Here is a 25,766-nt window from a genome sequence, read left to right as displayed (position 1 = left end):
GGTGTCCCGGTGGGAGCTGCACGTGGGGCTCTGACTCTTACCAGTGCTGGCAATGGCAGCAAGCAGCAGAGAGCCCAAGACTGTGCCTTATCTCCTGCTGCTCCTTATCTGCCCCATGCATGGAACAGGGCAGGAAGAGCTACAGCAGGGCTGAGAGAGAACTTGTTAAAGCCTGCCACTTCCAGCCTGTTTTTCTAAGGAACTTAGCTGTGCCACCTCCGTTAAGTATGATAAAATCACTATTACCAAGACCATCTTTAATTTAAAAAAATTTATTTCACACTTCTATACAAATATCCACAGGTAATTTCTAATCATGGAATGATGTAGCATTCTTAGCTGGTATAACAAAAGTTTGAGATAAAAATATACCAGTGACATAACTTATTTTTCAAGAATTTTAACACTGCTAAGACATTCGTGTTCTTAGATGAGGGCCACAATCTGATTTTATACTCAGGGGTATTTCTCAAGCCTCTTAGCCCCTGATTAGCATGGCTTCTGATGCTGCTGAGCCTTTAAGCAAATAAGCTTCTAAAATATATTAATACATAGTTAATTAGGTATTAATATCTAAAGATATTAATACATAATTATTGTGTAAGCATTCATAAAGTTGGGGTCATAACACACTGAGATTATCTAGTTCAATGGACTCATCTTAGTTAACACTAAAGGTAAGTTTTTAGGTGACCACACCTTCTAAGAAGGTACATTCAAAGTTAGCAGTAAAAAGATATTTGACAACTGCCCTCCTAGCAGGTTTTTGCCCTATGAGGGGAAAAAGTACCAAGAGGTTTTTGCATAGTTCATAGTACAAGCAATTAACATGCATACTTTTTGAGCAGAATTTTGTTCCACATGGAGTACACAACTGTGAGTTAAATCTTTGTTCTTAAATAGTACCAAGGCTTTAGAATATGGGTAAAAAAGTAAACTCTTTAAATAATTTTCTCAGTTCTGTTACAATAACCAGATTACTAATAACATGGTTCTGCTTTTATCAACATTCAGGTATTCAAGATGATTCAGTAGTCTCAAGGTGGATCAGCTCAGATCCTGACAGTTAAGGTAAGCAAGGCATCTGTAGCCTCCAAGTGCTATACAACAGTTGCAGTAGTCAAGGCCTTTTGCCAACCAGGAAGTCCTTATGAAGCTGGAAAGATGTTTCCAAAGGACTTTTCACTTTCTTGCACTGAGTATAAAATGGTATCTAAAACACTACTTCACTTTGGTGTCCAAATTGTTAAACAGTCCACAGTAATATACAAATCATGTTACAGGACCTGATGTTACAAGCATCAGGAAAAGAAAGCACCCATACACATCATTTGCATAAATATTTACATTTTAGAAAGCATTGGCACCTTCAGTGATTTATTAAAATGCAATGAAAGCCTCAGGTCTCATACTTTGAATTTCAAACACAGAAACACAAAAACCAGAACAGTGGATTTCAGTAGACAGTAGTCTTCAGCCTACCAGTTAGTCAAAGACAATGATTTATAATAAAAATAAATACAAAAATTACTAAAATATATATATACAGAAAGTACATCTAATATTCAAGCCTCTCTTAAAAAAAAAAACAAAAACAAAAACCTGTGTATATTTGTTGTGAGCAAGAATCACACAATCTGATCTTAGTAAAAAAGAACCCAAAATCAAGCAACATGACCCATTGCACATGTAATTTAAGATGATGCTTTTGGTTAAGCCCTAACTACTGCAGCAGGCAAAGGTTATGACTAAAGCAGACTTGCAGGTCTTCAGTTATACTTAAAGTGTGACAAGGCCACCGTGTGTTAATAAAGCACTGTGCATCGAGGGAACAATAGAGAACTCATCTTGACCTTAATCATGCATGCCTTAAACAACTAGGAAGAAAGTCAGGGTCACAGGAGAATCAAAAGGTCTGCTGTAGTGGTTTTGCTTATTTTGCAGAAAAGACCCCACATCAGCATAATATTATCTGAAGTGTGGGTTAGATTTAAGGGGGGGATGAAGAGGCAGTGTGGAAATTAAATAAGGCAGATTAAGCCTGTCGAAGCCATTTTAACTGTGCAAATAAAAGCCTCAATATAAGTAGTAATATCTACAATCAAATGGTGAATGTCCGTAGTGTTCACAGGTCTAACTCCATCAGTATTCCATGAATGAAAACCTTAACCTCTATCTGAACTTTGTGGATAAACAACATTTTTGCCTAAGAATAACTTTCATTTTCATTCCATTTGGTGAACCACTGTTTTGTCTCAAGGTCTTGGCTTTTCCCATCTTTGATCTGTCACTCCTTTTCGAATTCTTACAGCGTGATAGCGGGGGACACTGTCTTCGTACCTGGAACGCCGGAAGAACCCGCACTGCGCAGAGAAGGAAAAGAACAGTTTAGCTGTAAGTTGCTGCCAAACTACTACAACTGTAGAGGCAGTCAATTCTTCCTTCACACAAATATGCAGGTAAGAAAATTGAAAACAAAAGTATGTTGGCCAAAAATGTAGCATATTTAGCTGTAAAAACGTGAGCCAAGAGGTCTGCATTAGCTGTTCAGCAGCAGTTAAAGACAAAGGGCATGCTCTGACTATCCATGGTAACCAAATACCTTAAAAAGATTCCCTCCAGTACAAAGCTGTTCATTCATCTAATGAGGACATTTACTGCTACACACAGGAAAGCTGCTTCTCCTGAATCAAAGGTACTTCAGTGTCTTCCTGTATGATGACATGATTTACCCTTAAGAACGTACAGAAAGATTTCCAGAACATTCAAAATAGTTACCCTAAGGGCCTTGGTTTTCAAAGCACCATTTCCACTTCAGTCACCTGAACTAACTACACGCGTGCTGTATTAGAAAGAGGAGTCTTGCTTGCCATGGGAAGTGGCCCTGGATGAAACCTGTAACAGCTTATTTTGCGCTCTGCAGTTTTTTGTTCAAAGCTGCTGTAACACAAACTGATTTTGAATACTGAGGCACGGACTAAAATAATTTCCAAAACAAAAGGGAGCTACGGGCACAACATACAAAGACAATGACTGGTACACACTCAGCTTTACATCCTTATGGATCACTGATCATCCTTATGGATCAAGATTCAGGTTAAGAGACATTGTGCCATCCAGCTGTCATTAGCTACTGCTGGGGGTAAGAACATGTTTAAGCGAGCAAGCTTTTTTTTTCATGGTATTTAGGGTGCTGGATTTTTTGGTTCTGTTTGGCCAATGGTTTGGGGGTTTCTTAATATTAGAACTTAGATAGAACTGAATTTTTAAAAATTACAGTGAGCAAAGACCAAATATTTAGCCATCTCATAGTTTCATTAAACATTGTTTTCAAATAATTCATAAAGAATTCCTCCCCACTCCCTCATCCCAAGGACACTTATGGATACAATGTACATGCACGAAATATCTTAAGTGGCATAAAGGTTGCGGGAAGCATAAATCATCATGCATCTTGTAACTTCAGCAAAGTGTGTTCCTACAGAAGTACACCTCAGGACTCAAGTAAAACAGATGTTTCCGCAGCAATAAATTCTCATTATGAAAACCCTTCTCCAGTGTAAGCAACATGTACAGCATGCACTAAAGGTTAGTAAAGCAAATTTATGTATTGTTGCTGTAGTCTTATCTTTGCATCTTAACTCCTCAGTGTTGATTCCCATCTTGCAAGCTTAAAGACTTACTTGTAATGGTAAAGCATAAATTAAAAAAAATACTGAAGCCCATTGCAAGAGATCACCGTGTTTTTTTTAAAAAATAAGAAGCATTTTAGACCAGGGTAAACCTCTGTGTGTTCACATGCACCAAAAGCTGAAAATCTATCAACAGAAGGAGCAAGCAAGTATGACAGCTTGAAATCCAAAAGTTAATAGAACTTATGCAGAAAAAGCTTCACAGTTAGCCACTGCAACCATAGCATGTGCCACAGCTAGAAATTAAAAAATATCATCAGTTACCAATTACAGAAGTAGATCAGTACTATGCATCAGAAGTAAGTCTCTCTTTATCAGAGGGCTGAGCATGGATCTCAGCCTTGTGATATGTGGCATCGTAATGATCTTTCTTATTTCTCTTGAAGAAACCACACTACAAGGAAGCAAGGCATTTAGTCATTTTTTATAGACTGGAAGAAGTCAAACCTATTAAAACCGACTTAAGTCTGTCAACTGTCTTCCCATTATCCCTTCACAGGCCAAAGAAACAAAAGAAAAATGTCATCACAAGAACTCAGCTGTTTCTAGATTTTAGAACTTCTTGGGCTAGCTTGATCTATACAGAAACAGAATAAAATAACCTGAGTTATTAACAGAGTGACCTGAGAATGTTATTTCAGAGGCATTTTGATACATTTGTAGAGAAGCTGTTTGGGATTCTTTTAAGAAAAGCTACAATAAAGTATGTCCATAGCAAGTGAAGGTGGCTGTGAAGAGCAGAAAGAAGCCTATACAGAAACCTGTTTGTGGACTAGTGCACAGGACAGACAAAACCACAGGGTGTAGAGCAAAACCAGTTACTGCTTTGGCCCCTTCAATACAAGCTTTTGTCTTAAACCAATGATACGTATTTCCAGTACAATGTTTGTCCTTCACAGAACATCAATTGTGTCATCAAAAACAGCATTTTTCACTGTGTGTGCATGTGATAAATTTTTGTTATTCTCATGCACAGTAAAACACTAGTAGTTAGAACCTAACAGCCCATCCAGTATACATTCATCAGGAGTATTTACAGGAGCAGCTGGGCATTTTTTAGAAAATAAGGAAATCAGAACTATTCTATGGGAAGTAACTTGCAGCAAACAGCTCCTCAAAGCTAACTGCTGCAGTTTCACTGGAAAAAAAAGTGACAGATAGGATATTCTTCACTTCCTTAATAACCTCCTGCTATTCTATAACAGCAAATACTAACTGCCTACACCTATAAAAATTCTGACTAAAAGGATTGCTCTGTTATACTTGGGACCACAAATAATTGGCATTTTTACAAAGGTAATTAGAAAAAGATAGTTGATTTTTTCTTTTGCAAATAGTTAATAATTTGTTATACCTCTTTATTTATTTCTTTAAGATTTCTAATATGAAAAAGCAATAATAAGAAATTCACCGGCACACATGCTCTGTATTAATACTGTGCTTTTGGTTATTTTCACCTACTATCAGTTTAATGGTATTTCTGTTATGAGAACAGTGCCCCACTAAACCATTTCTAAATAGCTCACATGAAGTTTTACACCTAACTGCAGAGGCTCCTCATGGCTCTATCCATCTGTATCAAACTATGGCCTCTGAACATTTGTCTCAAGTTTCATCTGGAGTTCAAAATACTTCCTTTTGAGGATGTGAAAACAGAAACATTATGTGACAAGTCTGCCCGTACAACCGTTTTCATTCCAAGTGTTGCAAAACTGAGAAACTGATAATGTATGATTTGTGCAGTTTTGCTCTATTTTGAGTCCCAAATACTTAATTAGTTTGCTGTCTTGTCAGTTATAGACCAGAAAATAAAAAATAACCAGACTAATGAAAGCTCACCTTCCATAGTAAGAATACCAGCAGCGCAAGCATGAGTATTCCAGCAAGGATAGCCACCGCAATGATCCACCATGGAACTCCTGTATAAAGGGCTACTGATTTTGCAGGAAATACAGTAACACGCACCTATGGGATAGAAAATGTGCAGGTGGAAGGAGTATTTTAGAAGGTACATGTTCAATTAGAAAGCTGCAATTTATATAGTGTTACCTCTCCTCTAACGAGATGTCTTCTACAAAATGCTTTTAAAGAAAAAGTTCCCTCTGGTATCATTTGAATATGGTAATTAATTTTTTCAACCCCATTAAAAGGCAAAAATTATCAATAATTCAAAACTCAATGAGAAAGTTAAACTTTTAGCTAGTTTTGTTTTAAATTTGTTTCATTCCTGGTCTTTGGAGATAAGGTAGAACAACCACAACCATAACATATGTGGTTAGCATTAAACACTGAACCTACCTGAGCAACTTCATTTGTGAGTTTAACATTCTTAGCTGCAGCAGGAACACTGATAGAAGCCCTAACAAGAATGTCAAGGTAATTCATTTTTGAGTATTCCTGTTCCAAAATAAAACACGAATATTAGACACAGAACAGGAAAGAACTCTGACCTTTCAAGAAAGGCAGGTTAGAGGACTTACCTCTAAGAAGGTACTGTTCCACAGCCTGGAACGCAGCACAATTGATGCCTTGCTGTCTAAACCCTTCAGGGGACACTTGATATCCACACAGTGTGCATTCACACTGCAGCTCTGCAATTACAGATTTCTTCTACATGTGAATAAGACCACATCTTCACAGATTGTTTAAACCTCACCCCAAGATTAAAAATTGGATTATATGCATAACACCTAGATGTAAGAACCACTATCTGTTTGTACTGACAGCAATGGGAAAATACAATGAAGATGTTATTACTTGCTTATTTTAAGGTAAGTAACTATGCAGATATTCTGTCCTAGTTCTTCCTCACAGTAGATGATCTAAATGTTTGAATTTTAAAAGCATCGATATTTGGATATAAGATAAAAAGAAGGACTCTGCCCAACTCAGAAAAGCCCTCTTTCAAGTGCCAAGGGAGGTATCTGATAAGAATACAGCTGTTGCAATATCCTTACCAAGGTCTTGTATTTCCTTTCTGAGAATAAGGAAAATGCCTGGCTGTCTGTAATCTGCTTCTCTGCAAGTTCACGCTTCCTTCTTGAGTTATGGGATTCCTACAAGGAAAAAAAAGTAAAAAACTAAAAAGCAGTTTATCATAAGAATCTTTTAATTCATACAAGCAGAGAAACTAGAGCTCAGTGTTTTCTTCTTCCAAAATCAGCACAGCATTATATATCCCTACTTACCTACATTTACTGCTAAGAAAAGAATTTGGGATTACCAAAAGAAAGGCCAACAGACTGTTTTCTTTAATAGGGCAATGGAGGTTTAGATTTATAAAGCTTTCAATGCTATTTCCGTTTTTACTTCTAGATGACCGGTATTAATGTTAAAATTAGAATCTCTTAGAGTAAGTGCTAAGGTCAGTAGATGCAGGTTTTTTTAACTGTATACTAATTACACTCACTGCAAGTTATATTAACTAATACAGTGATCTGACAAAAACAGATCTGTGCATGCAGTTTTAATGATGGAAAATAAAAACTCCTCCCATATAATCTTAAGATTACATGAAGAAGAAAAAAATGCAGTTTAAGTTTTTGGAAAAAGGTTTTGCTAGATAGGCACAATCATGGGCTATGAAAATTGCTTTTTATTATAATTGTTGTAAATAAATAAATTTATGATCAAGCCCCTAGGCTAGGAAGATATTTAGTTATTTCTTGTTTTGTGAGTAAGAACTCAGATGTTTTTATTACTGAGCAGTTTTCAATAATACTGATGAAACTTGTCAGAACAGTCAGCAGTTTCATTCTGTGTAAGAGCCCATTACAAAAACAGTCATCGTGTCACAGCATCTATCCTTTAGCATATCAGCCTCATTAGCTGTTATGAAGTCTCCTGATAGGCTTATTCATTGATATACTGGTCACGTTTGGTGCTTGTGAGCTGCTTAAGATAAAAAGTAACTCCTTCCAGAGGCAAGCTCTCATGCTTACTCTCACTTGCTGTGGGGTGCTTCCATGTTGTACCAATTCACCAACAGAAGACAGGGTAACATACCGCAATGTGCAAGCTGTTGATTTCATTCTCAGGTTGACAGGAGACTTTTTCCAAGCCTTTGGAGTCTATTTTCATCAAATAAAGCAGCCATTTGCCATTACTAATTTCTTTTGGCCACTGGATGTCCAGGGAAGCAGTGCCAAATGTTTTCAGTGGTCTGCCCAAGTTAGTTACCTGTTAAAATACACCTTCTTTAAACTGTGAAATACTTTTCAGAGGGATTTTCTCCCTGAAAACATTATTGATTTGGACAAGCTTTAAGCATGCAGCTAACAGGAAATTTAGATCAGATGAAAGGCAGTCAAAGTAGTACAAAGCATACACTAAAACTAGCATACCTGGGGAGCAAGTAAATACAAAGAAGGATTAGAATTCCCTAACATGAACTTTTAGTTGTTGATTTTAGAAATTAATCTTCATGTGAAACAACAACTCAAATTTAGAGTTAACAAATCAGTCAGTTGCGTAACTGAGGCAAACTGCAAGTTTCTGATGAACTCTGACACAGAGAACAAGCTCTTGCAAGTCTGAAAGTTTTTTCCCAACCTCTTTTTTTACTTTATTAGTGTTACTGACCATGCTAGCAAGTTTTAAATCAGGTATTTTAACAGCTGCTGATATAATATATGGACCAGGCAAAGAAAGAAGTAAAGGATTGACAGAGATGGACTTTAATTTCTCTTAGTCTCCTCCTTGCTGTATTATGCAGAAGACCAAGACAGTGAAATAAGCTCCCACATTCAGAGGGGCTCTCTCAGCACCTCCTTGTGCTGGTTCTGTGCTCAGCCCGCTCTTGCCGTCTGTGTGCACCAGCCAAGCCTGGGCAGGCCCCAGGCACGTTCTGCTGTAACTCTGTTCCCTCCCTGCAGGGGCTTTTATGCCACACAACTGAATGTGCATGAACTGCTCCCCAAAAAAGGCGTGCAGGCAGCCTTGGGCCACTTCCTCAAAATATGATCATAAAATATCAATGCCTAAAGAAGCTTTAGCCCACAGTCAAACTGCATGTTCTGAACAGGAAGTTAGGATTTTGGGACAAAGAAAGCAAATTTCATTATAGCAACTTATTAAAGTATTCATATGCATAAAGCAATAAGCTGTGCATTTGATTAAAAGCAGCTGTTGGCATCAATCTAAATTACTCACTCTGAATTCATACTCTATGAGGTTTCCAATATCATCTTCAGACTTCACTGCACTCTCACCAATAATGTTACCTCCAAAATATACCTGAGAAGGCTTAGCAACTCTGTTCAGGTGGGGGTGGGAAAGGAGAATAATCAAATTTTAATGAGTGTGAAGCACAACTGTCCCCAGACCCCCCAATCTGTCATGTTATCAACACTTACCCAGTGAGTGATAAAAGCAATTCAAGAACCACTTTAGCACTGGCTGTAATTGGAGTCAAATTAACTTGAGTGCTTGTTCTACAATGAAAAGTAAACAATGGTGTTTATTTTAAAAATTTAGTGGGTTTCTCTCTACTATTAAATTACTTCTGTGAATCAAACAAATAAATTCAAAATGTTCACAACTGTATATCAAAGCAAAGTGCAGGTGCATGCACATGAAGAAAACTTACGTTTCCAGCTTCAGGTTAATGTCTAGGTCTGTTGTATCAACATTAACCTTAGTGGTACTTAAGATCAGATAAAAGGTTACCTGAACAAGAAAAAAGATAATGAAATACATGAGCTCTTTATAAGATATATTAATAAATGAAATTTTATAGAACATTTCAGTATTAAGTTCTAGGGTTAAAAACACAGATCCAAATCAAATTTCCAGTTGTGACATACAGGACCTTTGGATGACTGCAGTCAGTCAGAATGAGATCTTACAACTAGAGTAAAGTAAGTGCAACTTACATTAGAATTTCTTTTGAAAGGATTTCCAAGTTCACACTCTGCTTGAGAACCATTTTGGTTAGCACCACATGTTAGCTGTTTTTCCTGATTAAACAGAACACATTTACAAGTAAAAATATGCTGGAAATATTTTTAATTTTTCAGTATTTTTTCTCTTAAAAATACTTACAGGATAACCCCTCATCTCTCTGAATGCAGAGTATGTCAGACTGTCTGGAAAAGTTGCAATTAGTTTAGCTTCATATGCATCTTCACCATCTTTTTGTGGATTTTTTACATCAGATGGATTGTTTGTCACGGTTATTTCCAGGGCAATATCTTTCTGGTCTTTCAGAACCAGCACTGGCATGCCCTTTTCACTACAGAAACAGAATGTACAGGGTTCTGTGCATTAGGAAAACAAATGTATGTGCAAGTTTGTTTCTTATGATTATTATGACTGTTTATCCAAATACAATTTCCTCTTATTGGGGGAGAATTACAGTAAAACTATGAACATGCATAGTCATAGGTTTTTCCCCCACACCAGTATTTCATCTGACAATGGCCAGCAGTGAAGAGGAAGAACAGGATGATAAATCCCTCAAGTAATCAGGAGTTTATAGTATTTCTGAACCAGCACTTGCATCTGACTCATGTAGTGATGAATTTTCTCCAAATCAATCTACTGACCTGCTTTATACTTGTAAAGTAGACATGGGTTTGGCTTCCAAGTGTGGTACTCGCTGCTAAAAATGTCTGACTGCTGGCAGTAAATAAACGTTTGTTTGTTTTACCCCTGCTCTAATTTCACTGGCCCTCCAGGAAGGAGGGATGCAGCAGGGTGCTGGGGCATGTGTTAAAATTAAATCACTGCTTTTCTCTGTAACAACTTCTCTTGGGCTATGAGACCATACTCTATCAAGTTGTTATACAGTCAAGTTTTATCTGCAAAATAATTAACAGTGTCACACAATAAACTACTGCAAGGCTGGTTTAGAATATCACTTCTCCAGGTATTAAATTTGCTTGTTTTATTTCCATTTAGCCCACCCTTGCACTATTGTGGCCACTTAGTATCCATTCAACTTTGAACCACTTTTCTTCTCAAGCTCTTCCCCTCTACCCCCATTCCTCACCCTGACAAATCAATTCTACTACCAAGGGCTGTGTTTGCCAGACACAGAAAACAGCTGCTCTCTTTCCCAAAATCCTCTCCTAAAAGTTCTTTTAAGGACTTGGTAGTAATTTGAACTTTAGAAGTGCATTAATCGAGACTTACAGTGGTAAATAAGTAAACCTGTCTTCATTTCCCTCTCTCGTACAAAACCGGTACTGAAGCTTAAGGTTGCTGTGACATTCATTGTCTTCTCCACATCCTTCTTTTAAGAACTCCACCTAAATAAAACCAAACCAATTTTACTGCCTGACATACAACAGTAGCTTAAAATCAGATTCCTCAAGTACATTGAATAAAGCATCTACATGGAACTCACAAGACACTTTCCTGGACAGAGTTCAGATTTTAACCTGACTTAATTCTTGCCTGAGTTTTGCTTTGTGAGATACAGCCCTTGATGCTGGTAATTTAGAACTTTAAATGTGACTAAAAAGCAGAGTTGGATAATTCTAAATGAGAGGTTAGAACCCTTCTTATGAGAAAATACATCTTTAAGTCTGATTCTCCAGTAAGCATTGAGGAAATGAGAATTTTTAATGGAGATATTTACTCCCTTCTATATCACTGCTGCAGTCATTGCTCAAATGTCATTCCAGCATCCTAACAGTGGAAGAATTAAGAGTGTACATTATCTTGTTATATTGGACAAACGTTCCCAAAAGGAGACAATGAATTTCTATTTTAAATCAAAAGTGCATTTCCTCCTAAACTTACTGGGGAGAGAGAAGAAACCAAGGAGCTATACCATCTTCACTTTTGTTGCAGAAGAACACGGCACATAGTTCCTAACGTGTTGTAACAAGTTTAGAACAAAATATAAAATAACAATCCAATACTTACATGTCCAGTGCCACCCCAATTATTTCCTTTGGACATAATTTAGTTTTCTACAGTCTTTAAAACTAAGTTATTTGTAGAAGTACAGATTTTTGTGAGTATGTGATATCAAAGGCTTACTTTTGTGGTCTCTGTTTCAGATTCATTTGAGTTTAGAATTGGTGTAAGATCCGGAAGTGCACTCTCTTTTCTCTTGGATGGTGACTCCAAGCCAGCAATTTTAACACTGACTGATATTGGAATGGGACGTAGCTTATCTTTAATTTTGTCCTGTTAAAATATTTTAAATTGCATCATTAGTGTACAGTGCAGAGAAGAAAAACACAACACAAAGATGAGCTTTTGTACTGTATATAAATTCAGCATTTTCTAAATATGCAGGAACACAAAGAGCCCAGCTGTATTGATCTGACAATGTGTCTCACCATTAAGAATGCCTACGAACCACGGACAGTAATTCAGGCAGGTGAAATTCACACAGTTATAGTAAACTAACACACTGGAACAGGTTTGAGTAACATGGTCTAGTAAAAGGTGTCCCAGCCCCTGGCATGGGAGTTGGAATTAGATGATCCTTAGGGTCCCTTTCAACCCAAACCATTCTATGATTCTATTCTATTCATAAATTGAAGTTCTTTAATCTGCTGTGGTCAAAAGCAACCTTGGAGGCTGACTCATTCCTGCTGAGCCATGGAGAGGGAATCTGTTCAGCCTCTGGAGCAATACCACCTCTGGGCTCCACTACAGCATCCAAGTCAAGAGAGCACATACCAAGCTTTCTTGCCCTGCCCATTTGTCCACTCCAAAACCCATGGGTTAGAATTCATTTCCTGAACAGTCACACTACAAAATTCTGTAACAATTATTTCTGTTGGAAGCAGCTCTCCATTTTTGGCACTTAGTTGCTCTCTGTTGTCTAAATTAGTTCAGCTCTACTGACCTCCAGAGTGTGCTGCAGTGGCTACAGTTTTTATTCATACTTTGCAAGAAAGGTAACAGGAGGAAGCAGCATATGTGCAGAGAATAGTTGGTGGGTTTCTATTTTTGAAGTTTTATATTGCATATTACTTTGAAATTACATACAAAATTACATACAAAGGTTCCTTCCGTGAGGTTGCCAAAAAAAGAGCATTCTTTTGTTTTAAGTGGATCTAAATGAAAGATAAATAAAATACTCTCCCTTACCTGCAGTATAAGCTTTGTAGTCACACACTCCCATGAGTTCTGTCCCCTGAGGGTTGTACTTGCAGTGAACTGATCAGACGAGTGGTCACTGAAGCGCACCCTGGAGGGCAGGCCCAGCTGCCGCCTCTCATTTTCCACTTCAAATGTGTAATTGATCTCTATGGGAAAAAATAAAGTAGGTCACTATAAAAAAAAATAAATTGCCATTTTGAAAAGAACTTAAATTTCACAAGATATGTTCTTAAGTATTTTTCCAGAAGACTGTTCCAGACAGTGCTGGGCTTCACAAACTGTTTTCAGTCATTAAAAAAAAAAAACTTTCTCCATGTCAGTTTTGTCCTGCCACAGCTGAGGGCCAGGTACCCCGTGTGTGAATCTAAAGAAAATTTCTAAACCAAATCTTGTTATTCCCTTGGGCATGCGGGGCTTGCTGGGGGAGTTGTAATTGCTGTATGGAGCCAGCAGAGGGCTGAGCTACCCGCTGTAAATACCCCAACTGCGCTGTAGGGGATTCCTGTTGGGTCCCAAATGGCAGCAGGATTCTGAGGTCAAGATACACTGGTAATTTTAACACTGAAAGCAGAAGTGCAACTAGAGCTGTCCAGCTGTGTGCTGAAGCATGTTTTCCTAGATCTGAACTTGGTGCATCTTTTAATGACTGCTTCATGAGTTGATTCAGTGCCACACAGAGGAAACAGCACTGAGTGTGCCAAGGCACTGAGCTGCTTCAAGCACATCACCTGCTAAAGGACCAGCACTCATTCAGGCACAGCCTTTGGATTTTAAAAGTAACTGAAAAACCCAAGACAACACAGAAGAAAAAGGGTTATTGGCCTAAAGTTCTTCTCATTTCCTCTCAAAATCCTACACAGTTCTCCAAGAGGTAGTAACAGCAGCATTGTAACAAGCGCTTTACATCTTTATGGCATAGTCTTCCAGTCTACTCCTATTAATGCAGACTTTTTTATTTCAGTTAATGATTTCCACAAAACCATTTTCATGAATACAGGATAGGTTCACAGGGTAAGCCTCCAATAAGAAATAATACTCACTAAGCATGTATAAAATTTGCCTTAAAAAAGGTTTAGGATTCTCTAAAGCAGAACTAACCTAAAGAGGCAAAATGGTTTGGGTCTGTATAGAAGCCACTTGCTCACTGGCAGTTGTATTACTTAGAAAGCTTTTAGTCTGTCATCCACAGAACAGCTTAACACACCAGCATGACTCTAAATACAGACTGTGCAACAGCTGAGCTTAGCACTGAGTCACATTTTAAATTTGTCAGGCACTGTCTGAGATGAGTCACTATAATTTGAGTAATAAGTTTCCATGATGAACTCTAAAGAAAAAAAAAAAAACAAACCATGTGACAAACAGATCAAAAATATTTATCTTCAGAACTTACTTATTCTTGGATTTAGATCTCTAGGGTTTGCAGTATATTTAAAACATGCTTTCACATCCATCCTGTAAAAAGTGCCAAGAAATTAGTATTAACTTTTATTAAGGCACGGTCCAACAGAATCTAAAATTTTAACTGATCAGTCTTATGACTGTGGTATTTACTGCTTACTACACTAAATTATAAAGCACGAAAAAATGGTTAATAAGCAATTAAGCATTTTCTCTTATGTGTCTACTCAAGACAAAGCTGTTCAAGCCAAGATACTTGTGTTACAAGTCTGAAGAGGCAAGGTGACAATAATTTTCAAAAACGAACGTTACGAGAAGGACATATTCTACACCTTGTCTTTTGCACAGTAGCCTGAAGAAATTCAGAAAGTCAAAATGAACATATGCAGATACATTTTCTTAACCTGCATGACTGTCATATCCCTTCACTTAAACATGATCACTGAATGAATTTTGATAGTAGAAAGCTCAGTACACCAAGATAAGAGTAATTTCTTTTTTCATTTACCTGATTTCACCATGGTCCTCAGGGTTCTTTTTCTTTAGATCAATTCTATCAGGCTCTACTGTAATGTTTCTTTTAATGCTTATCACAGGCCGAGATCTTCATTTAGGGGAAAAACAGGGAATAAAAAGAAGATGTGAAAAAAGAAGTCGTTTCTGTTAAGATTCATGAAATAATTAATGTGAATATCAGATTCCCTCCATGCCTGCATTGATTTGCAGCAAAGACACTCCAAGAAACACAGAGTTTGGCTTTGACACTGCTTAGAAAAAAAACTGAAAACTATTAAAAGTTAAGCAAAGGTCACCAAGAACTATAGATCCTGAGTGGGAAGCAGGCTACACTAATGTGATGTTGTTGTCTTTCTATAGACTTAAAAAAACCAAAAAATTCAGTGGTGGTTTCTACCACCAGTAGTAATTCAGCCCCTGGGAACAACTATGGGTACTACAGTTCATTCAGATTCATGTTCACAAGAGCTTTAATATGGAGCCTGGTGGCTGCGGGAAATGTTATTTTCTGCTTCCTCTGCATGTAGGCTGTAACCATATTTCTGCCTGACAACTTGTCTTTTCTCTTTTCTGGAAGGGAGAAGACATTTCACATGAACAAACAAATGAGGCGATCCTGTTCTCATTAAAGCACTGAAATGTTGTTTAAACTAGCTGGTAAGCCACCTGCTCCATTTAACTGGGCCGCTCCTTTCACTGTCACCATAAGAGGTTTTTGTTCTCACCTTGGTAAAAGTTTTTGTCTTGCCTTTATCAGCAAAAGATTAAAACTCCTTTTGAGTAAGCAGAATGCTAAATAATCTGACCAACTCCTCTACCACCTACTCCACAAGCCACATGAGTTGCTTTTCTTGGGCACCATTCCAGTGTATTTAAGAACATTACTGTTATGTGCACAGATACTGTACACCTTAGAGATGGGAGCATAAACTGTAGGAAGGGCTGTTCTGCCTGAAAAGTAAGGTTGTTTGTCCCAAAGCCCTGGTGTAATTAATTAAGGTTCCATATATAATACCTGTACACGTTTACAGAATCTGACAGGGAACCAACAGCAACATCAGGGTAGGAATTCTTATCCAGGTCCATATTTCCAGCAATAGAGTAACCAAAGAAATTGGTGTTTGTTTTTTCACCATCAAGAATCTAAAAAGCAGACAGATTGAGGGAATTCAGACATTCAAAAGTGATAAAGGTAAAATAAGTAACAACTAAACATAACTGTCCTACAGCCAGAGACGAAAGATGGAAAGCGATACAATGAAGTAGGAACTGTGAAATAGGACCTCTGTGTTCAGTTCAGCTAAAGGATACTGAAGTGCCAGGATGATCTGCTCTTCTTCCAAGAAGTTATTTGGCAATAGCAGTGAGTACCAGAAATTACTGATCTGCCGAGAGCTTAGTTCTTATCTTTATTTACAGTATTTATGGACTACAAACACTTGAAACAGAAGAAGTATTCTATAAAGTATTCAAACAAGTATTCTAGGGAGTATAATGAAGTTCCATTCCCACCCTGCAAATTAGACACAGTGACCCTCAAAACAAAACAAAAAAAACCAAAAAAACCCAACAACAACCAACCAAACATTTTTAAGAAGGAAGTGAAATAGTAGTAATAAAAGAGAAAACAAAGAAAGTAATTGTTTCCAAAGCACCAGATTTTTTTTTAACCAGAATTTATTTATCTGTACTGTACATCTTTTTCCTTCTGCACATATTATTGGTGCCAACAGATGGCCCAAGAAATAAAAATAATATATTAAAATCAAGAATTCCTAATCTTTCCTGTCAGCAGTGCAATCTTTGAAGGGCCCTGTGACTTTCCTGCATACCCAAGACCCCAGTAATAGCAATGGAAAAGAAGATGGATAACAGCCCTGTCATTCCTTTAATTTTGTTTAAGAATAATTATATAGTAAAATTATTTCTTTACCTGTGCTGGTTTCGTATTTATCCCATTCTCGGATCCATGATAAATGTATACTTTGCCAAAACCATCATATGGAGCCCCTACTGCAATATCTGGTGAAAATAAGTTGCAACATCTCAAATCATTCTCGCTCTTTCTGCAGCATGCAGTCAAAGGGTAAGATGTTGCAAGTCTGGCATTGGCCAAACAATCTCACACATCTTTATTGTCACCGTTTTCCATTTACCTGGATATCCGTCCTGATTAATGTCCCCAACGTTTTCTACTGCGAGTCCAAACATGGAATCAGTGGTTCCATTTAAGCGAAGAGGCTTCACCCCTGCCCATTTGCCTTGGCGGTTCATGTAGATGTACACGGCACCCCCGATATCCCCACTTCTGTCAAAGTACTGCGGGGCCCCAACAACGATGTCCTGCCAGCTTAGAATGAAAAGGGAAAAAAAGGCAATGCTTTTGTAGAAGAACTCTGAAGAATAACTGCTATGACTGTGAGCTCAAGATCAGCTGCCCAGAGAGCTGCTGAACAAAGACTAAAATGTGCATTAAACTGGTTGGGCATCAACAGCCTCACCGACACTGCAAGCTGGTTTATTCCCTTGATGGCATACAAGGACCTTCTGTGGTCTTCTTGGGGTATGAGACTGGTTTCTTGTTTCTCTGTTTACAATAATTGTTTAACTAAAACTCTTTGTTAGAAAGATGGACTCTATACTGATTGTTTCTCAAGATGCTCACCGTTTTCTCCAGGAAAACATGGAAAGTGGGCTTTGTCATTCCTTATATTTCTAATGTGAAAAACCAAAGCAGAAATAAACAAGATCACTCTACAAGCAGGAGGAGTTAATCACAGCCATACCCATCACTGTTGAGGTCCACAACAGCAACATCATAGCCAAAAGAGGAGGCCAGCCCCTCTCCTTCAAACATGTGCTCCAGGGAAAGTGCTCTCTGATTTTTTTCTTTTTTTAGTAAAACAACTGCTCCGCTGTGGTTCGCTCTTGGGGCACCAGACACAAAAGTCATCTCATCTTGGGAGACAATTCCTTTACCAGAGTCCAAAGAGAAACCTTTAACAGAGAAAGAAATAAAGTATAAATTAACTAAGTAACAGCTTGCATCTTAATATCAAAAAAAAAAAAAAACATTTCCCCAGCTATATTAAAGTGGTATATGGAATACAAGTTTTGTCTAAAACACCGTGTGCTGTGCCTGGGAATTCTCCATTTCTGTTTGCACTGGTGGATGCATATTTGCAAGTCAACACTTTTTTACATTCCCACAAGCACTCCTCCATACATTACAGTTAGTATTTCCCCACAAAACACAGGACTTCATTGCTCACTTGGAGCTGCTTTTCACGGACACCAAACACAGGATACATACAGCTTAGACACAATTACAGCTTTACCACTTGAATATAGCTTGGGTACTTCACCTCTGGCAAAATCATCAGAAATCCTCCTAAGTAAAGTCAGTATCGTTCTATTACAAACATGCAAACTGTTCTGCACAAGCATTCTCATATGAATGATGTATGCAGTATTTGAGAATCAGCTTACACAGTAATAGTGAAATGGGCAATTTTAAGTTAATGCAGGCCTAAAAATGACAAGATCAAATCAATTTAGTCTTACAATACATTTTAAAATATGAAAAACCAAGTTAAAAGGCTATACTGCATATACCAATATAGCCAGTGAAGGCCGCAGTAGAAAAATGCCCACTTTGCGAGAAAGGAAGATACCAGCCAGATGGGAGTCTCCCTCTGAAACACTTCACCACTACTGTGGAAATTCTCAATTACAGCAATTCACAATGAGACAGTTCTAGAAAAAACTGAGGGAGTCCCAGCTGCAGGAAAGATGAGAAGGTTTGGAGAAATGCATGACAAATCAGCATTCCTCTGAAGCCTTGTTACTTTTTTGTCTCCCCTTTATCTGAATCCCTGTTTTTTTCATGCTTTACTTATAATATATTTGATATGAGAGGGGATAGAGGGGAGAGGATCATGACAAAGGTCTGGAGATTATGTCTGACCAGATGCTGCCACCTCAAGTGGTCACAAACCTAAGTAGCTATTCATCATTACATCCACTGATTTGTCCACCTGTATGCTGGGAGGCAATGTTTTGTACACAAACTGATCTGGATGAGTATCAGATACAGCTGTCAAAAATAGAAGACCTATAAATATGAGTGAAAGATTGAAGAGAAAAAAGACAGTAGTTAAGCAAAGCACCTATAACCACATTTGCTTACGGTCTAAGCAGACAGAACAGTAATGCCTGGGATGAGCTGCCTTGCCTGGAAGTGGTTCTGATTATTACAAATCAAGGCAGCATTTACATTTAGGAGATAAATGCATTGGTTACACAACTGGAAAAACACTATATGAATGTTCACAGCAAAAGGCATCAGCCTCCACAGCACTCCTCAATTCTTATTCCACCAGAAGATGCTATCAAGCTTGTCTAATCTAAGCTCTTAGGATGATTTTTCTAGTTACTTTTACACCCAGTAATTCCTGGTGATATTTAACAGAAGTTTATGTTCTCTTTCTCCTAACATAAATGTAGCTCTAAGTTTGCTCTCTTCTTGACTTGCTTTTTTACTTTTTACATTAGCAGTGCCCTTCCCCTCTATTCAGCTATCCATCACTCACACAGAAATTCCAGTCTCAGGTTACCAAAACTCTATTTGCTGCATATGCCAAAAGCAGTGGATCAACACACCACAGAAATCTGCACTGGAACAGAAGGATTCTTTACACTTAATGCCTTTCCAAAAATGCAGCATAGCCTTTTCAGTGTATCTCCCTGGTGTACAGAAAGGTCACCGGCCTAAGGACATATTCCTGCTTTCCTGACTACACAAAGTGCAAGTGATTCACCTCCTGCAACACACACACACAAGTAAAATATAAACAGTACTTATATTATGGCATTTTAAAGGTCTGTTAAAAGCCACTGGAGTTTTAAAAACATGAAGAATAGAAGAATTGCACTTACCTCCCAGGAGAGAAAATCTACAGCCTTAACAGTTACGCCCAGAAACTCAAATTTTGATAAACTTTCTGATACTACATAGCAGAAACTGTGCAACTAAGGACTACAGATCCATTCATTGTACTGACCCATCACAGTGATTATTATCACTCCTGGACATTCCATAGGCCCTTGGCACAGCTTTGAATCTCACAGTACAACAGCAGCTCTTCTAGGTACCTCAGCAGTGTCATCTTACACTTAAAACTGACCCATAAACGTGGAGGGAGGCTGTGAATTATCCCAGAGAGTTAACATGTTACAGGGTCCACAATGGAACATCTGCTCCCATTTCAGATCATCACACCAGGCTGGGATCACAAATGTTTAAGAGACCTAAAGAGATTTACCACATGTACTTAATCCTACCTAAGTAACTGTTAGCTGGAACAGGAACTAGATTCTTATCCTGGCGGCTCTCATCACCAACTTCGTAAGGCCCATCATCAAAGATACCCAGATCATAAAATGTCTGATTCTTTTGCTCTGCACGAACCACCCCTGAAAAAATGAAATGATAAAATAAAAGCAAACAAATGATAAGTGAGAAAAATAATAAATAAATGTTCCCAACTTATACATTAATTATGATGAATGACATAGTGACTGCTGTTAAAATGGGACAAACACAGAATAGTGCACCGGGTTAGTGTTTTGTCTCTGTTCTGTGTGCCAGAAGCTCATGCTGCTCTACAAAGAAGCCATACAGTGATCTGGAAAAACATGGTATACTAAGGAAATTCTCAAAAAACCCCATTGAACTGGTTTGGTCATAAACCACCCTCATCCTGTATTTCTTAGCCTTATAAAGCTTCTCTTAAAAAGGAGGTAAGTACACAGGAATTTTATAAAAAAAATTACATTTCATTATGACAAACACCAGCATTATACTTAGAAACAGTATTTAAGAAGAAAAAAGCTATTGTTCAATAAAAAGTGTGCTTCCTTTTTATCAGTTTGCATAATTAAGGTTTTGGCAAGCACAAACATGTTTTTCCATTACACGGAAGAGTACTCTTAGGACTGTACCAGCACTTCTCTGCAATTAAAGTAAAATGGTGTCTGCACTCAGTATGCTGTTTCAGGTCAGTCAGATTTGTTGACAGATACGTGGAAGATTAAGTTTTCACTAAAGTACACCTTGTGCCAGAGCTTAACACACTGATTTTGCACGGTTCATACACCAGGCACAGGTGTACGAGGTGGAAAAATGCAGGGCTTGGAGGATCAGATGTTCTCAAGAGGAAAGTATTTACAGCTGTTGGCATAATGAAGTGTGATGGGAAAAAATCATTTCTAGAGACTGAACTGGGCATTTAGATGCTTCTGAATATAAACTAACAAAGAATATCCAGGGTTTTTTCCCCTTATGTTTTGGAGAGTCTCCTAGATGACACAGAGTACTTGGTTCTTAGATTATCCATGAAATTTTACATGGATATGCATGGATTTAGATATGAATATGTAGTATTGCTGTTATCTTCCTGCAACCCTTCAATATGTATTTTGGAAAGTACTGGTTTCCACAAACTTCACAAAGAATAAAGGAGAGAATATTGCAGAATAAACAAAGAGTTCAGCAGCTATCTAATATTTGCTCAAATGCAGAAAAAGGGCTGGTCAAGTAACTCATACAAATTTAGTAGTTTGTTCCTGTAGGTAAGTGTCCGAGTAAGCCCTCAATCCCACCATAAGATTAAGACTAATAAAGGGAAAATTTTGCTGTACATGTGTGCAAAGTTCCATTATTCATAAATACACACAAAGATATTTAAAGAAACTTCAGTAAATGTTGACACAGAAGCATAGCACTTTGTAAAAACAGGGTAAAATCATTACATTCCTAGTATCTCCTCTCCCCTTAAAAAAAAAAAAAAATTAAAACTCTGGATGCAACCTTTGAGAGCAATCTCAGAGGAAATGGGAAGGGTAGGCAGGAAGGAAGCCAAGTCATACCTTTCCAGTTGTAAGTGCCTGGGGCACCAAACACAATATAATGATAGTCTCTAGTAAAAGTAGCAGCAACACCTTGCTGACAGGAACCAAACTTCTCATGGCCTCTTAAACGACCATCACAAAAACTCCATACTCCATTATCCATATCATCCTTAATAGTGAGGTCCTGGCTCAGCACATAGCACCTTCCAATGATATCCCGGGTTTCCTGCACTGTGTTTACATACTGCCTTTTCTCATAGCGATGTGCACACGTCTGCAAGACAGAAGAAATAATGTGTGATGTTTCTGCGTGTCGTACGCGGGTCACCGCAGAAGGCAGGGCTCATCTAGCAGTCCCTCCTGCTACCAACGCTGCAAGGCGCCCTGCAGACACACCTAAGTGCAGAATGCAGTGCTTCCTACAGGCAATGCATGGGAAAGGTTGGACACCTACAGATACAAGGCAGAACAGTCTGCTCCATGGTCAAGGAAGGCCACAGGGTTAAACCCCTAAAGCCCTTTCTGATACTAAATCCCTCTCTTCCAAGAAGTAAGGAAAAAACCATCTTCTCTCAAAGAAAGAAGTGGCTGCTTCCCAACAGCTCTCAAAGGACTGACACACCCGTGCAGGACACAAGAAGCTGGTTCAATGACCATCTACCCAAGACTATTCAGAACTTGCCCCTTACAGAACAGTGCCACTAAGCAGAGGCTGAAAGCTTTTCCAGTGGAGGGGAGGGAATTGCTCCTACTTCCTCTGTTGGATGTTCCACTTACAGGGTAAATGTCACTGGGGCAGAGCTGAAGCACTAAACACATCCTGTTCCTTATCCTTTCAGACTATCCCCTGGGAAAAGAATTCTTTTCAAATATTTAACACAAAGGATGAACAGCCACTGGCTAAGCAGTGTAACCACCAAACCATTGTAAAAAATGTGAACAATCAAATGCCTTTGCCAGCAGTGTTTCTGGAGGACTCAGATGCAGCAGGTTGTGTGAAGAGCGCAAGCAAAGTTTGTCTCAGCTGACAAACCTTTCCTATGGTTCCTGTCAAGGCCTAAATGTTATGCAAACACCCAGCTGCTCCACATCAGAGCACTGCAGTACTGTCCTGCTGCACTGACCTCCAGGCTGCTCACACCTCATTCTAAGAAGTGCATTCCCCACTTACCAAAAAACAACAAGAAAGCATTAGTTGATGACCAGTATTCAGTGAACAGGACTGTTTCCATGTTTGGGTTCTGAGGCAGACCAAAGCTATTACTGCCTCTAAAAGTTATTACTGCCTCTAAATGCTTAGATAACCAGATTCACATCTTGAAGTCACCTGCCCCCAGGTTCAGAAGCAGTGACATTAACCTCCAATTGGATGAGGAAGCTTCACTGCACACCTGTTTTATGATGTATCTGGTATCCTGCAGCACCACGAGAGGTTTTTATTTAACTGAGGATGTTACTTTTTAAACTCTTTCTCTCATAACTCCCAAAATAATTTCCTGTTTATTATAAAATAAAAAGTATCAATGTATTGTATAAAATAAAGAATAGCAAGTAGTCTTACTGCAGTGCAATGACCACAGTATTTCACAGGAGCTACTCAGTGGAAGTGGCTGATAAAAGCTAAAGTGAGGCTCATCATCTTGGAAAACAGGCTGGTGATAATCTGCTACTTTTACAAGTTTATATGCTATTCTTCCCCATTTCTGCAGCTAGTAGTATTTAAAAGAAAAAACATGTATATGACCAAAAAAAAGTGTACCCCTTCAAAATAACCTGTCCATCCTAGATTGTTACAAAGGTTATAAAGAGAGGCTAACTCATAAAAAAATAATTTAAAGCTCTTACAACCTCAAATGCCTTATTTTGCTCAGGCGACATTTAAGTCCTTACCTACAAGAAATCAAAGGAGTAAACTTAGGCAAGTTCCCTTTCAGCAAGCTGCACAGAAACACAGATCATTCAGAACATGTACTGTAGACCCCAGATGTTTTTGTAAGCTTGTCCTTTAGCACTTACCACCACATTTCCTCCTGGCCCCTGACTCTGGACAGTTACACCCATCCATTGGTCTTCTTTACTCTCCATCTTTGGGTCAGCTGCAAAGTATCATAAAACAGCTTGAAATATTAACAGTTCACTACATTTTCTTTTTTTCTGCGTTTTTTTCTTCTGGTTTGTCAGTTTTGGTTTTTTGTTTGTTTTTTCTTGAAGCCCATGTCAGGGGAGACTCTTCATACAGAACTTCATACAGATAGTCTGCAGGTGGCAGTGTCCGTACATTTTATCACTAACAGCATCCATTTTATTAAACTTCTAGCCTATGACTTCATGTCACTTCAATTTACGAAACAGTAAGAATCTACTAAGATTTAAGCATCTCGTAGTAACTTAGCAATTATGCTACAACTTACTATGATGCAAAAATGTTATGTGTAAATCCCTAGAAGAAACTGTCTGATACACTGCCTCAGGAAAGGACAACAAACAAGAACAATCAGACAACTGTTTCAATTCAAAACAAAAGCACTGAAGAACTTACTCTCCTCATCAAATTTGACACGCAGGCAATTTGTATTTGGAGATGCAATGTCACAGCTGTACAGCCCTCCTGTTCTGTTGGCTTGTTGGGCTGGGAAGGCCTTTTCCCGAGGAGCTCCAACCAGCAATCTGCAGGGAAAACAAAATAATTTAAAGGAATGCATAGAAGGACTATTACAAAAGAGAAAGGCAACAGAATCAGCAAGTGTTTTCACCATGTTGCTAGAGGTTTGACATGCCAATATTTGAAGCTGGATGAAAAACTACACCGCAGCACTGCTCTGTTATAAAGAGGAAAGGGGGGGGAGAGGAAGAAGATGTATAGCAGTAATGCAGATTACAATTATTAGACCTGCAAGCCAGTACCTGTATTGTTATTTCTGTTATTGTTGTTGCAATATTCACTGAGAGTGGTTGATAAAAAGTAGGTGTCTGGCAGTTTTGGGAAAATCATCTTTTTATCAGGGCATCAAATGGGGTATTTTTTGCCTTCCTAGAAATCATTGATAAGGGTGGACAAAGTCACTAAGATGACCAGAAGCCCTCACAACAGTAATACAATTGTTCTCAGGCTGTTTGTAGTTTTACACCAGTCCTACACCACTGTTTGCCTGAATTTAAAGGCACCTTAGTATCTCTGACCAAAGCAAGATCCTGGATCTTGCTGGAAGATCCAGGATCAAGGAAGTGTTCATTGAACTGTTCCAGGCTCTGTACAAACACAAAGTCCCCCTCTCCACTCCTTTGGCCGATACTTCATTTTTAAGCTGAAAATGGTTGTCTTCAACAAATCAGTCACCAAGAAGAGGCCGTTCCCACAAAGGACTTATTTATCCCATTAAACACCTACTCTAACAAGCTCTCCTTCGACACTGTTCTGGTAACCAAATGCAAAGGTTCGTATTTTAAGCACTGAATAAAGCAAATTTCCTTCTGTATAGACTGCACATCATGAGTATTATGACAAAACCACCAGCAGACATATTCATTTGCAAAATAAGGTGAAAAAAAAATCTTGCATTGTCCGTTTCTTTGCAGTGTCACACACACAGGAGCAGAGCTGCTCTCAGGCAGCTGACTGAAATTAGTAGCAAGCAGTGTGCAGTAGTTTGTGGAAGAAACATCACGCTCAGCTGAAACACCCAGGATGAGAGAACAGTGTGTGGATAAGTGCAACGCAGCAGGGATGGAGGGAGGGATGCTGAACCAGACTGTTCTTTCTGACCCCAGAACATAAAACACTTAAAGAGGATATCCCTGATACTACAGTGTCAAGGACAGCAAAGCTGGGACTACAGTTGGATCCATAAGGCTCAAAGAGGACCTCAAACCCTCTTTAATATCCAACTCTAGTTTTGCTTTTTGAGGCAATGGGTCAAAGCACACTGCTGTCCCTCAGCATTGACATAAAAATGCTATTTTTACTAAAAACAAGACTCACTTTTCTTCATGTCCAACAATAAAGACTGGATCAGTTAAGATAGTATGTGTTTTTTCTTATTAAGAAAATGTTTATTCACTGTCCCTAAAGTAACAAGTGAAACAAAATGAATCAATGTGTTATCAGAAAACATGCTTTTTTAAAACACAGAATTTTATCTGTATTGTGAAACAAGTAAATTTTCACTACTTCTACAGGAC

General features: G+C 38.3%; 1 protein-coding gene and 1 long non-coding RNA gene across 3 annotated transcripts in view; one reads left to right on the top strand and one right to left on the bottom strand.

Moving 5' to 3' along the window:
- Window positions 1-256: 256 nt before the first annotated feature.
- The window catches only part of ITGA6 (integrin subunit alpha 6), a 41,592-nt gene continuing 16,082 nt past the window's right edge, over window positions 257-25,766 (bottom strand). Inside the window, exons 2-26 of one of the 2 annotated variants that reach the window (XM_038143569.1) lie at window positions 24,127-24,254; window positions 23,604-23,683; window positions 21,606-21,861; window positions 20,019-20,150; window positions 17,462-17,672; window positions 16,832-17,025; window positions 16,609-16,697; window positions 15,691-15,818; window positions 14,668-14,763; window positions 14,152-14,213; window positions 12,747-12,904; window positions 11,682-11,831; window positions 10,827-10,942; window positions 9,735-9,924; window positions 9,566-9,649; window positions 9,280-9,359; window positions 9,047-9,124; window positions 8,844-8,946; window positions 7,698-7,871; window positions 6,650-6,748; window positions 6,173-6,283; window positions 5,991-6,089; window positions 5,532-5,657; window positions 3,957-4,086; window positions 257-2,363 (exon numbers count right to left, since the gene is read on the bottom strand). In XM_038143569.1, coding sequence (XP_037999497.1) covers window positions 3,979-4,086; window positions 5,532-5,657; window positions 5,991-6,089; window positions 6,173-6,283; window positions 6,650-6,748; window positions 7,698-7,871; window positions 8,844-8,946; window positions 9,047-9,124; window positions 9,280-9,359; window positions 9,566-9,649; window positions 9,735-9,924; window positions 10,827-10,942; window positions 11,682-11,831; window positions 12,747-12,904; window positions 14,152-14,213; window positions 14,668-14,763; window positions 15,691-15,818; window positions 16,609-16,697; window positions 16,832-17,025; window positions 17,462-17,672; window positions 20,019-20,150; window positions 21,606-21,861; window positions 23,604-23,683; window positions 24,127-24,254 — 3,052 coding nt within the window. In that variant the 3' untranslated portion in view covers window positions 257-2,363; window positions 3,957-3,978. The remainder of the gene's footprint in view (window positions 2,364-3,956; window positions 4,087-5,531; window positions 5,658-5,990; window positions 6,090-6,172; window positions 6,284-6,649; window positions 6,749-7,697; window positions 7,872-8,843; window positions 8,947-9,046; window positions 9,125-9,279; window positions 9,360-9,565; window positions 9,650-9,734; window positions 9,925-10,826; window positions 10,943-11,681; window positions 11,832-12,746; window positions 12,905-14,151; window positions 14,214-14,667; window positions 14,764-15,690; window positions 15,819-16,608; window positions 16,698-16,831; window positions 17,026-17,461; window positions 17,673-20,018; window positions 20,151-21,605; window positions 21,862-23,603; window positions 23,684-24,126; window positions 24,255-25,766) is intronic. The other variant, XM_038143570.1, reaches the window with a different exon arrangement.
- Window positions 2,260-16,612, top strand: LOC119703548. Its single transcript, XR_005257654.1, has 3 exons — window positions 2,260-2,459; window positions 15,253-15,332; window positions 15,905-16,612. It is a non-coding gene; the product is annotated as an uncharacterized LOC119703548 (long non-coding RNA).

This window comes from Motacilla alba, chromosome 7 (assembly GCF_015832195.1).
Source record: "Motacilla alba alba isolate MOTALB_02 chromosome 7, Motacilla_alba_V1.0_pri, whole genome shotgun sequence".
Classification (NCBI taxonomy): Eukaryota; Metazoa; Chordata; class Aves; order Passeriformes; family Motacillidae; genus Motacilla; species Motacilla alba.
The sequence above is the reverse complement of the archived record's forward strand: the minus strand, read 5'-3'. Positions and strand labels throughout refer to the sequence as shown.